At 34.6% G+C, this 13,757-nt stretch overlaps 1 protein-coding gene across 7 annotated transcripts in view; it reads right to left on the reverse strand.

Annotated features, from left to right (window-relative positions):
- ncaldb (neurocalcin delta b) overlaps positions 1-13,757 on the reverse strand; it is a 29,059-nt gene continuing 15,302 nt past the window's right edge. For 3 of the 7 annotated variants that reach the window (XM_005159585.5, XM_009294100.5, XM_005159586.6), the window contains 3 exons: positions 8,541-8,937; positions 5,336-5,441; positions 1-2,707 (listed from right to left, as the gene is read on the reverse strand). In XM_005159585.5, coding sequence (XP_005159642.1) covers positions 2,613-2,707; positions 5,336-5,441; positions 8,541-8,918 — 579 coding nt within the window. In that variant the 5' untranslated portion in view covers positions 8,919-8,937 and the 3' untranslated portion in view covers positions 1-2,612. 7 annotated transcript variants of the gene reach the window in all.

Consider the following 13,757-nt stretch of genomic DNA (forward strand, 5'->3'; position numbering starts at 1 on the left):
TTTATTTCAGATTTTTATTTATGATATAATCAAAACAGATGCCTGCGTTAATAATACCTACACACACAATGTACAGGTTACCATATAAAAACTACAAAGTGACAAACATTTAGTTTGACAGATAACAGTTGTACAGCATAAAGTGATAGAACACTGTTGGTTTGCCATATATATTTACCTGTGTTTGGCACTTGACCACATGTTGCTGTCTCGTGGGGTTTAGAAATGAAGAATATATATATTTTTAAGGAGAATTTAAAAAGCAAAACTCATCAGCAGCGATTAGTTTTGATTTCAAGCTCCTTCACAAATTGTTCTAATGGCTTAAATAAATTTGATCATTACAACCTTGACTTCACAGCAACTTCAGTGGAAACCACAGAAAGCTTATAATGGCTACCCATCTTACAAATATGACGTGGTTTGCATGTGAGCGAGTGTTTGTGTATTTATATAATGGACTACAGATTTGCATGACAGAAAAAAGCATATGCCATCCATTTACACTTGCACGTTCAAACCACTTCTAACCCTGAGGTTGTGCAGAAATAATCGTACACATTAATATCCTACACCCCAATTGCTTCAAAAGTCACCGACAGTATTTCTTTTCAACTCAAGTGCTGGTCAAAATACATGCATAGACAAACACTGAATACACATGAAAAAAGCACCACATACACACATCCTGAAATGTACAGAAAGTACCAGTTAATGAAGAGAATACATTCAGTTTGAGGTGCAGATCCACATGTAGAACGTGCAAAATGATTTAAGCTGTTTCCCATGATATATAAGAATCGGATACCAAGATTTCAATAAGACAAGATTCAGTCAAGCTTCAGCTCCCTATGTCAAACAACATTCACTTCGTCTTAAGGTACATCTAAAATATGTACTTTTTATTTGACAGCTGACTGTGTGGGCAGAGCTTTGACTGCATCGGCGTCTAGAAATTATAACAAGCTGAAGGGATTCTGTTGGCTGGTCGATAAGTAAATGGTCTAATGTGAATGTGCATAGAAACGTGTGGTCTTCGCTGTTCATTGTTACAGTCTTAAATAGATATGCGTTCACCAACCCAGGCTCATTCTGAAAACGTACCATTATATACATTTCTAGTCTGGAGAGAGCAAAATACGTCCCAGGGGGTACGTTTATTTGCACTTTTTGATTGTTTTGTCTTCGGGAATCCAGCAGAGGCCGCTGTGCACTCTTTGTCAGATGCCGTTTGCGCCTGCTGTTCTCACGTATTTCCTTTAGAGGCCGCTGTTGATTGACTGACTGACTGACTGACCAATCGACCGATTTCCTGCCCTCCCCCTTCCCTAAACTCAACCAATAGTATTTTAAGAAGCACCGATTGACCCGCCCATCCACTTCCCTAAAGCCAAGCAGTGTTTTGAAAAGCAAACCAGAAAAAAGAAAAACCCTCGCCTGATTTTTACCAGGTTTTCAGATTTGACTACATTCTCACCCTCTTATTTACTTGTTAATTTTATTTTTTGGCTTCTGCTTTTGTCTTACGTGCTTTCTGGAACTGTTTTTCACCCGACTCGAACTCTGTTGTACATGTCGAGCAATCGGACAAACTGCTAACAGCGGAGATGCCATCCACATGAAGGTAATATAGGGCTATGTTTTCAGAACGTGCCTATATTGGCTTTTACTGTACAAAGGATTATTTGAAATAAAAGAAAACGTCTTTTTTTTGTGTTGTGATACATTTGTATCACTGGACCATAAATTATATCTACATTTTCCCCTAATACTTTTTCATGTTTTCTCTCTTTTTTTTTTTGAAGCAGCAGGATTGATATTATATTTGTCCCTATGAAAATAGTTCTTTGCTTAATGATATCGTCCAACTATACGGTTAGTCAGTCCTACAGTATGCAGCGAATATTAAAGTTTAAAAAAAGTGTATTTTTATTTTTATTTTAAAGATTATACGGATGCTCATAAAAGGAGCACCATCATGACAAAATATACCCCTTTAAGAATATCTAGCACAGGCTTTCTGACATAATGCAATAAATGTTGGAAAAACACTTCAAGTAAAAAAAAACGCCCAAGTGCTTCTCATAAATAAATGTATGTGCTGAATGTAATTGAAACACTAGGAACCCTTAGGAATGATATTTGTTAATATATGTGTAAAATGACTTAATTTAGTAAACTCTTAAAAATATTAATTATTAAATAAGCTATGATTTTTGACAAAGTGTTTACTTTATCGTTCTGTGCATTTTTGCGTGCTTGGAAAATTTTCGCTTCAGCTCCATCTCAGGCAACCTCTGTTTATATTTCGAGCCCTTTTTAAGGGTTAATTTCAATACCAAAAATGAACAAGTGATGCCAATTACATCACTGCCTTTTGTGTTTTTAGCAACAAAAAAAAGCCTTATATGAGTTATTTAAAGTAAAGAGAGACACATCTCAGTGTCCACAATCTCAGTGACCCTAAAAAAACAAACATGGTGTTCAGTGTGAAATCCTCAGACACTGAGGGGTGTAGTTTTGGAGTCCAGGCTCTGTTGATGTTCAAAAGGAGATGGGACGGAACGATTTTGTGTACGAGAGGTTATGACTGTTGGGAGACTGCTGTTGATTCACTGGCCGGCGCTGCTGGGGTCACACTGCAAAAGTCGCACGATGGATGGGTCGTTCTTTGCACCCTCTACAAACTCTTCGAGTGACAGCTTACCTGAGGGAGAAACACAGAGACTAACGTCAAAAGCAAGCTAGACAAGAGTCATCCCAGCAAGCACAGCACATCAACATGACATCAGATTGACCCTAACATCGTGGGATGTTACATTTTGTTTGGAAATGAAAATCGGGTTGACGTCAGAACCCAATGTCAGGCCGACATCAATGTCCTTCGTCGGACAGATTGCATTGTGGTTACTTTCCAACGCAACCTAAAAACAACTAAACAGTCAACGTGTAATGATGTTACAGCTTGACGTTGTGGGGACGTTACCACTTTTGGATAAATGTCAGTATTTAAAGTTACAATATTTTTGTAACTTTCCAACACAACCTAAATACAACTAAATAACAGCGTGTTTAACGTCATTACTGGACGTCAAAATAAGGTTGTCCTTAGAGGTTCTGGTGACCTTAATCCTATCTTATATTAATGTCTTATGACATTGTATGTCCGCTGGGATGGTTTGAATAGTAACACTAGCATGGGACAAAATTAGATTTTTTTCAGGTGCACTCTAAAAAATGCTGGGCTCGTCGGCGCTAGTGGTGTAGTGGTTAGTGCGTCGACACATGCACTCCAGTGCTCGCGGTGACCCAGGTTCGATTCCGCCGCGCGGTCCTATGCTGATCCCTCCCCTTTCTCTGCTCCCCATGCTTTCCTGTCAATTATCTGTACTGTCCTATCAAAAATAAAGGTGAAAACCCGAAAAAATAATTATAAATTTTTTTTTTTTAAAAATGCTGGGCTCCACACAATTGCTACATGCTTTCCTAACACAAATCGATTATGTAAACTTATTTGTTTCTAAAAATGTAAGTGGATTAAACATAACAGTATTAAGTTGTCCCTAAAGAATTGTGTTGATTCAGCTCATTTTAAGTAGTTTGAACAAACAGCAAAACTATTTTTAAAGTAAATGCTCGAGCCCATTTAATGCCAGCATGAAATCCAAATTTAATCTTCTTTTTTTTTAGATGTATATAGAAGTGTTGTTATAAACAATGTATCTGTGCACTTCATTATTTTGTTAAATTAATTTGCCCTCATAATCAGGGCCAGACGGAATCTGCGGAGTTTTTTTGCTATTTCTGCAGAGAATTTTGGTAAAAATCGCCAGATTTCTGCGGAATTATTTTGGGAGTATCCAGCGGAGTATCATAACTAAAACCTTAATATATTAAATAAAAAGTAATAAATTACTGAATAAAAACTGAATAAATTCATATTTACACATTTACTCAAGTAAATAAATAGAATTAATAATGGGATAAAAATCTCCAGAAATCGGCGGAAAATCTGCGTGCGCGTGTGGGCCTACTCATAATCCTTAATCAAAACCACAACCTTCCCTCCCGCCGAAATGACTTTTTCTCACTTCTGGTCACATGGAATGGCTTTAGGGCGGGGCTATCAGTGAGGGTTGTTTTTGCCCTTCCTTTGTGGGAGGCAGTAGTTTGAACAAATATGATACATTTCTGTTTGTAAACTGTCGTCCTTGTTCTTGTCATCCGAAAATATTCTGCACTAGATGGTTACGATGATGAGAGCAAAGTGGCTTTTAAATCTTCCTCTATTTTGTTAGCAAAGCACATCTTAATCTGTTGCTAAAGGACAAAATCTTCACTGCCCTACGTTGCTTCTGATTTCAGAAACTGTTTGAATCAGATGTACATCACGATAGGGGGAAAAAAAAAGACAAAATTAGGCTGCGTTCAAAACCGCATACTTCCAAACTATATAGTACGCTAAAATCACTATGCGAGCCGAGTAGTATGTCCGAATTCATAGAATTTGAAAATCAGTATGCGAGAAGTACCCGGATGACTTACTACTTCCAGCAAGATTCTGGAGTGCGCATCCCAAGCATGTTGCGCTATCCCATGATGCCCCATGAGCGAATTCATGAATGGGAGTAAAGTGACGCAACTGACGCAAGTAGGTCATGTGACCATGACAAAATGGTGGATGTAGTACGTCCGAATTCCATTCATACTGTATAGATTGAACGGCTGAGTAGTACGTTTAAATTCAAATACAGTACCTACTGAGTAGTAGTCGATTTTGGACGCAGCCTTAATTTCCAATTCATGCCAACTTTAACCGTCGCATTTGTATTGTTTGTTTAGAAATCTTTAATAACCTTCTTATTTATATTTCTGTCACCAATCTTTTAATATGTATAAATGGTTTATATAAATAACGGTTAAATCAATAAAATGGAAAAAATTGTGAATATAATGTGTTCATAGGCTTTTTTTTAGAGTTTATAGGCTAGTTCACTAAAAATTATGACTGAAACACCCTTAAGTTGTTTTAAAACTTTATGAGTTGCTTTCTCCTGATATTTTTGAAAAATGTTGGAAACCACTAGCTATTAGTTTTTATAGTAGTGGAAAATTACTATGGATGTCAATGACAACCGGTTTACCAAACATCCTTTAAAATATCGTCTTCTGTGTTAAACGAGAAAAAACTGTTTGGACCAATCCTTTAAAGTAAACAATTCTTTTAAAAACATATTATAACTGCAAGTATGTTTTTAATATATCTTTGAACTTAGAAAGTAAACATTCAGAAAAATGAGGTCTTTTTTTTTTTGCAAGAGAATAAAAAGCTCACCATCACGATTTGTGTCCATCTGACGGAAGATCTTGTCTGTGCGCTTCTCAGGTGTGGACTCGTCCTCTGGCATTTTCATCACAGAAGATACCATCTTGTAGATGGCCTGAGGAAGACGAGATAAAAAAGATCACACTTAAGTGTGAGTTCTTACCCTACGAAAACATGATGTTGTGCAACAAGAGAAATTTTTCACTTTCACAGAACAATATGTCCTATAGTAGAGTTAGCATGGCACTAACACATTGCTAAGTTAACTACAGAGTACTCAAAAAAGAATATCTACATTTATGAAAATCAACATATTCCTTCATATGCAAAATGTTATCTTTAGGAATCTGAGCCCACTGCTTTGCATTCTGGGAATATCTTATCAATTAGAAAAACATGCTACGTATGCTTTCAGAATTAGCTAGCTTTTGGGTTGGAAGTGCACCTATGCTGTACAGTTCAAAGTAAATCTTGTTAGAGAAGATTAGAGGACTCTGGGTTTGATTTGGCATTAGAGCAGTCACTTCAGAACTGTTTCTAAGTTACCATAGCGACGGCTTTTCTCTGAAAACCGCATGAATTGAAAAGGAAATTACAGCTATTTGCTCACACTCAGGCGTCAGACTCAGAGAGTGCACTTAGGAAGTTGACGCATGTCACCAATTGCTACAACGGCATAAAATTTACCTAAACATGAGCAGAAATAATTGCCTGCTGCACTCAATTCTGTCTAATTGAGCGAACTAACAAGCCTAAGTGGAAAGTGCTTTTGAACAAGAGACAAGGATTTTTCTTGTTTTTACCGATGCTATATGAAGAAACCTTTTTTTTAAGTAATAAAAACAAATAAGGCACAAGCCAAAAAATACAGTTGCTCAGAGGCTGTCTGATATTACTGATTTTCTATGTTATTTTATGAACAAAACTGAATTATTTAATATAGTTTAACGTTATTTTTTTGTGTTTTTTGTATACTTCTCATAATATAGGAGCTACTTCAGTTAGCATGCGACATAAATGAGCCTTGACAATTGACCATTAGTGCATTTAGACAGGTATATTCTTCAAACGTACAAAAAAATAACAATATAGTATCTGTCTTAACCAGGAATCAAGGATTTTCTGTGTATAATGTTGAACCAGTCAGAGAGATGGATTTTAGACCAGCCAAATTTCATTGTGGAAATGGCTACAATCAAAACTCCGCTGTGTTTACAGAAATAAACAAATAAATAGGATTTTCTAATATAAATAGGATATGTGCTTTAACCCATTATTTTGTGTAAATTATGGTTTCCAAAATGATATTGTTTCCCAGTGGTGGGTTGCAGCTGGAAGGGCATCCGCTGTGTAAATTGTGCTGGATAAGTTGGCAGTTCATTCCGCTGTGGCGACCCCGGATTAATAAATGGACTAAGCCGACAAGAAAATGAATGAATGAAAATGATATTCTATTTATGTAAATTACAGCGGCAAGGTGGCTTAGTGGTTAGCAAGAAGGTTGCTGGTTTAGTCCCAGTTTAGCCAGTTGGCATTTCTGTATGGTGTTTGCATGTTCTCCCTCTGGGTTTCCTCCGGGTGCTTCGGTTTCCCCTACAGTCAAAAGACATACGCTATTGGACAAATTAAATTGGCCGTTGAGTATGTGTTTAAATGAGAGTGTATGGGTGTTTCCCAGTGATGGGTTGCAGCTGGAAGGGCATCTGCTGCATACTGTAAAACTGGATAAGTTGGCGGTTGATTCCCCTGATTAATAAAGGGACTAAGCCAAAAAGAAAATAAATGAATGAATGAAATTGGCTGCAGTGCAAGAGTGTGTGTGTGTGTGTGTGAATGAGAGTGCATGGGTGTTTCCCAGTACTGGGTTACGGCTGGAAGGGCATGCGCTCTGTAAAACATATGCTGAAATAGTTGGAGGTTCATTCCACTGTAGTGACCCCTGATAAATAAGTGATTAAACCGAATGAAAATGAAGGAAAAATTTCTGTCAACTATTCAAATACGCTTTGGTGTAAAAGGTGATCGTCATGCACATGTGCATTACTTGTTCAGCCTAAAACATTCTTGAGTGTTTGACGACCAAAGCAACAATAACTTGCGAGGTCGGACAGATATTGCCAACTACTGGTCTGGCACGCATATTAATGATTTTTTTAAATTGCTTTGACAATGTTGTCAAGCAAAAAAAAAAAAAAAAAAATGCAAATAATAAAACCTTTTGTTTTTATTGCATCTATGCTGTTCAAGCACACACAGATAAGAATGCTAAAGGTGCACAATGATTAAATCGCAGAAGGCAAACATTGCAAAAGCTACTTTGTTATGAAGGAAGTTTATCTAGTTTTCCAGTACAAATACCTAACATTAGGTATTAATACAAAATCAGATAAAAAGAAAAAAATTAATTAAATTAAATTAAATTACAAAGAAAGACAAAAAATGTTGAATCAAATGTGACATTTTTTAAAGTAAAAAAAAGTTTTTTTTTGACAACTAATTTGAAATTATTAGAATCAGAATAACAAATTCCATTGATTACAAAATATTTCTAAATAAATTTATAATCCCATAGAAGTGCTAAGTGCTAATTTATAATCGAACAATGTATTTTTTTCTTTCATTAACTCACTAATGGGCTATATGCACAGCTAATATGCTCAATTTCATAAGGTTCCTTTTAGAGCATCGATGTTGTAATGTAATTAATATACAGTCAGTTAAATAGACTTAAGCATTCATTATGGGCTATATGCACAGCTAACATGCTCAATTTCATAAGGTTCCTTTTAGAGCATCGATGTTGTAATGTAATTAATATACAATCAGTTAAATAGACTTAAGCATTCATTAAGTTGTTCAAGCGTAAAACAAGATGCAAGACAGTGTAGACGCAAGTGCCATCAGGAGCAGCAGAAACTCCATTGAAAATACTGTGGTAAAATACATTTCTATTTATTTTGAATTTGAAGCAGTTCTTCTTGTCCGGTCTGAGACCCACTTTAAATCTTATAGAATGAAAGAAATCAGATCTTAAATATAATTTTGTAATGGCATGGCAGTTTACCCAAAGCAACTGGGCTGGCTGACTGAAAATAAAAAGCTTGTTTGTATAAATTGTACTGACAAACAAGACCAAAACCGTTGACGTTGTCAGGAGACATCGGCACTGTACTGTTTAAACCCAGACTAAAGAGAACCACACTCAAACACACACCTGCACAATCTCCAGCATCTCCGCCTTGCTGATGTATCCGTTGCCGTCTAGATCGTACATGCTGAAGGCCCATTTAAGCTTCTGATCCAAGCGGCCACGTGATGTTACACTCAGCGCAATGATGAACTCTCTGAAATCTATTGTCCCATCTCCATTGGCGTCGAAGGTCCGGAAGACATGCTCTGCGAACTTTGATGCGTCTCCATAGGGGAAGAAGTTGCCGTAGATCTTCTTGAACTCGTCCATGCTGAGCGCCCCGCTGGGACAGTCCCGCAGAAAACCCTTATACCACTCCAAGATCTCATGCTCTGTGAAATCTGTGTTGTCCAGCAGATCCTGGATCACCTCGGGACGGAGCTTGCTGTTTTGTTTTCCCATGTCGATGCTCTGGATTCAGCTAGAAGTGAAGGAGAGAAAAAAATAAAGAGTTAAATGGTTCATATTAAGAAATTAATTAAATACATTTTACATTAGGAATTCACGATATCTGTAAAATACGATATTTTGTTATCCTGTGATTAAATATTATGATATGAATGCAATTTCACCAGATGACTTGAATATCTCTGTTTGGAAAGAATTGATCATTTTAGATTTGATAAATTGTAATAAATCATCTACGAGCATAGATGAATACAATTAAGAAAAATACACTAATAAAAATAAAAAGTAAATAAAAAGTTTTATTGTTCATTGTACAGTATTTGAATAATCAAATGCAAAATAATACTGCATAGTCTTTATTGCGTATAAAATCAATAAAATGAATTGTTATTAAAGTTACAGACGGTACAATTTCAACATTGCATATCCTGCGATGTGACTATAGTAAATGATTACATTGCAATATCGATACTGACACAATATATCGTGCAGTTTCTCTTTTCAACCTTGTATATTTACTTTAGTGTTCCAAATATGAATTTAGTTTAGTTTAGAATTTTATTTTTTTAATGCAAAATGAAAAACAGGATTGAAATTTTTTTTTATCTTAATGGACTTAAATTCAGAGTGTGTTCACATTTCTGGGGTCCGTTCTTCGTACCTCACTTAATTGCTCTAAGACAGATCCTGGATCTTTTATTCCTGATAACTGATCTTTGGCTAATTTGGTTCTTCAAACAAGTTCGCGAATCAGATTAAAATGTCTGGATGGACTGATCTGAGATCAATGCGTGTGTTGTGAAGAACAGATCTATCGATCCTCGAAATCATGATCAGCAATGCAACGATTGGCTGATGGCACAGCAGCGTAATGACATCATCTGATTTATATTGAATTATCCATGTGAGCAAACTTGCAGAAAATTAGCAGTAAACGGTTTGTAAAATATGACACACAATAACTTCACACGTTTGTTGCGAGCTGTAGGCTTTACACTTTCATGTTTCAAGAGTATTCATCATGTATCCTACTCAATTTTTTTGAATCAGCGTAAGGAATAACTGTATAAATTAATTTTGCATCAAAAAACATTTTGATTTCAGTAAAGGTGTCAATCACTGGCATATTAGCGGTCAAAACATGTGCATATATCATGCATGTATGCGTTTGTATCTAAAAAGACAATATAAGATCAATAAATTTTCTCTATGAACCACCAGGTGGCAGTCTTTGTACTTTTATTTCGGAGTGCAGATTGCATACGTTTTATTAATATATATTTTTTTAACTTTGTATATATATTATATATATATATATATATATATATATATATATATATATATATATATATATATATATATATATATATATATATAGTTAAAAATAGATATATTTACTATTTTCCTAAGTGTATATAACCACTGTAAGAAATTATCAGCATTTGGTACATACTTTCAGTATTATTTTTGCTGAACTGACCCAATCTAATCCTGTTTATATGAAATGAACCTGCTCCCAAGCAGGTTAGAGCTACCAGAACCGTTGCTATGACAACAACTCTCAGATTAGTTTTGAAGAACGAAACGATCCTGGATCATGTGAAATCGTTAATAACCAAATCCAGCTAATTGAGTTGTACACATATGAAGAACGGATCCCTGGTTCAGTTCTCCTTGTTGCAAGGACCCTACATTTAGTTGTGGATCATTTTAAATCTTAACTGAATTAATTTTATAAATATCTAACCAGACACATTTTCCAGTTCTATAGTACACACAAGGCCTACATTTAGGATTTATACATTAATATGCAATATATGATATGGAATATCATATGCAATTTCCATCCATTTGGATGGAACCATTTTGACCAATAATGGGATGCTTATTTGTAAATCAAATGTATGCATTGAAAATAAATAGTAAATGTGTTATAAACTTCACTGTAATTTTGTCAACAAAAATAAGGGCGAAAAATCTAGAGCGTTACACAAACAGAAATTTAACATTTCCTCTGTGTTAGTAATGTGACTTAAAACTTTGAATGCGAGCACTCAGTCCGCTTATCTAATGTGCATTATAGTTAATGGAAAAAAACACACAAGACAAAACTATAAACTAACCGATTTTTAACTTTTGTTTTAATCCCCTACACTGCACTGTTCGATAATTAGATGAGTGGGACAGAGTGGTTGCATTCAGTCATATTACTGACGCAGCAGAGTTTCTGGTAGTTTCAAGTCATCTTCTTTTGTGAAGATAACATTGATAAACACAACCAAATTTTTGGATTTATCATCAAATATTGTTTAAATTAAAGATCAATAACCGATAACCGTATTGAAACAATTTTGAAACATTTTATCCCTTTAACTGCCCCTGCAAAAAAAAGTTTTTTGATTGCATTTCTTAACTCATGTCACTAGTTAACACACACAATACATTTTTTTTTCAACACATCCCATAATTTCTAAAATATCAACCTTTACAAAATGAAAAAAAAAGTTCCAGAATTAATACAGATACTATGAAAAATCTGAAAATATAGAAATGTTTTATTTAAAGACTTAATCAAAATAAAACATTTTTGAATACTAAATCATTTTTGTTTTTTTAAGGACATCTGAAATATTTTATGGTTCTCATTTAACATGTTTTCCTTTTTTGTTTTTTTTTACAATAAAACCTAATTCAAGTGTAGTAGTGCAACAGGATTATTATTTGTTTTATTTATTTATTTTTTTTGTAAACCAACAATGCTGTGTAAACCATTATTTAAAACATTCATTCATTTTATTAAATGACTTAAACAGTCATTATTTAAAACAGTCAAAATATGGTCAACCATTTGGTAAAGCTGATAGTAAGCAACTGATTTATCTTTTTTCATCAATTATACTGTATCAAAATAGGGATTTTTGAGTGCAAACCTGTTCCGTTTATATATGATTGAAAATATTCACAATGTTAAAACTGTGCAGCCAAATGGACAGAAAAAGTATGTTATATTTGAATAGATAAATCTTAAGCCTAAATATAGCGTAGAGTATATTAACGGTTCTCTCACTGGTGTCTGTTCCTCCTATAGATTTTGTTTTAGGAGACAAAGATTCTCAGTCAAGCCTCTTGGGGACTACAATAAACAGTGACAGAATAAAAAAAGAAAGGAAAAGTGGCTTGAACCCTGACTGTGGATATACTATCTATGCAAAGCACACATATCTGCCACGTTTCTAAAATTTCTCTTCCTTTTCCCATCTGTCAACTGAACTTTCCACTGGTAGACCGCAGTGATACTCTCACCTGCTGCAGTGTGTGTGTGCAGCTGCACCAAAATTACTTCCTGATGCAAATCTCTCATAAAAAAAACCCATGTGCCTCCATACACACTTGATCCCGACACCAAATATTAGGGTAATTCTACAAAATTACCAACAATTCTTTATTTTAACACAGCAAGTAGTAGCTGATAAAAATGATTTCAACAAATGAACAAATAAAAAGTTAATTTTGATAAAAATGCCTGCCTTTAAAATTGTTCAACAATTTTTATTAAATATTTTACTTTCTTTCTATTTTATTTGTTATTATATTTATGTCAGGAATGGAAATGGCATGCGTAACGAGTCTTTATTCTCATCCGTGTCTGCTGAGATGAGAATGGATGGAGAGTGATGGGGATAAAACAAAATAACATTGTGGAGATTAAGAGATGGAGAAACTGAACCTCCTTTTGTAAACAGGAAGCAGTCCATCAGTTTGCCTTTCACTGCTCCTCACGTAGCGCATGTGACCGACCGTCCAGCCAGACGCTATATTTAGTGTGTTTATTTTGCTCGTATTGAAATAATACAAAAAAAGAGGAACAGATGAACATAAAAATATGAAAAATAGCTGACTTTTATGCTAGCCGTTCCACATCTGATTCTCTCAATAGCTTGTGAGAAACTGTCTGTCACAAATGTGGAAACATTATCTACATAGAAATAAATAGATATTACGCAAGTCAGTTTTAACACTTGGCTTTTGGTGAATTGCAGAATGTTCACACAGTGTTGTACTAAAAACAGATTTTTTTTTTTGTTGTAGCATGTTTTGCATACAGACGACAATGTTGTCAAATGATCCCCATTCACTTGTATCCACAAAAATGACTAAAACTATTTTATTTTGCATGCTAGGGATTTAAAAAAAATAACAAAGAAATTCTTCTTGCATTTCTATAGTCTGAACGTGCAACATGGTATTTATTTTCACTAATTAGTTCTTCTGTAGTCAACATTTTCGACTCAATTTTAAATGTTTGATATTTGATGCCTCCGAAATGTCTTTTTTGGTCACATTAAAAAATGTCTGTTGTTAGATTTAAAATGGTTTCTTGGTGTTGTATAAACCCACCCTAAATGCACCCTTAACGCATTACTTAATAAATATATAAATCGGTTCAAAAGTTGTAGATTAGTATGATTTTTTCAATTTTATTCATTAAAGACGTATTACGTTAACAAAAATATTATTATTTACATAAACATAAATAATGTTGACAGAGCATCTAACAACAACAACAAAAAGAGTCAAGTTGTGCTAAAGTGCTAGAACAATACTAATATCACAATATAAATAAAATAGATGGATGGATGGATGGATTGATCAATGGATGGATGCTTTATTTTTAAAGATGCGATTCTACATTTATCTAGATGGATGGACAGACAGACAGACAGACAGACAGACAGACAGACAGATAGACAGACAGATAGATAGATAGATAGATAGATAGATAGATAGATAGATAGATAGATAGATAGATAGATAGATAGATAGATAGATAGA

Source organism: Danio rerio, chromosome 19, assembly GCF_049306965.1.
Source record: "Danio rerio strain Tuebingen ecotype United States chromosome 19, GRCz12tu, whole genome shotgun sequence".
Classification (NCBI taxonomy): Eukaryota; Metazoa; Chordata; class Actinopteri; order Cypriniformes; family Danionidae; genus Danio; species Danio rerio.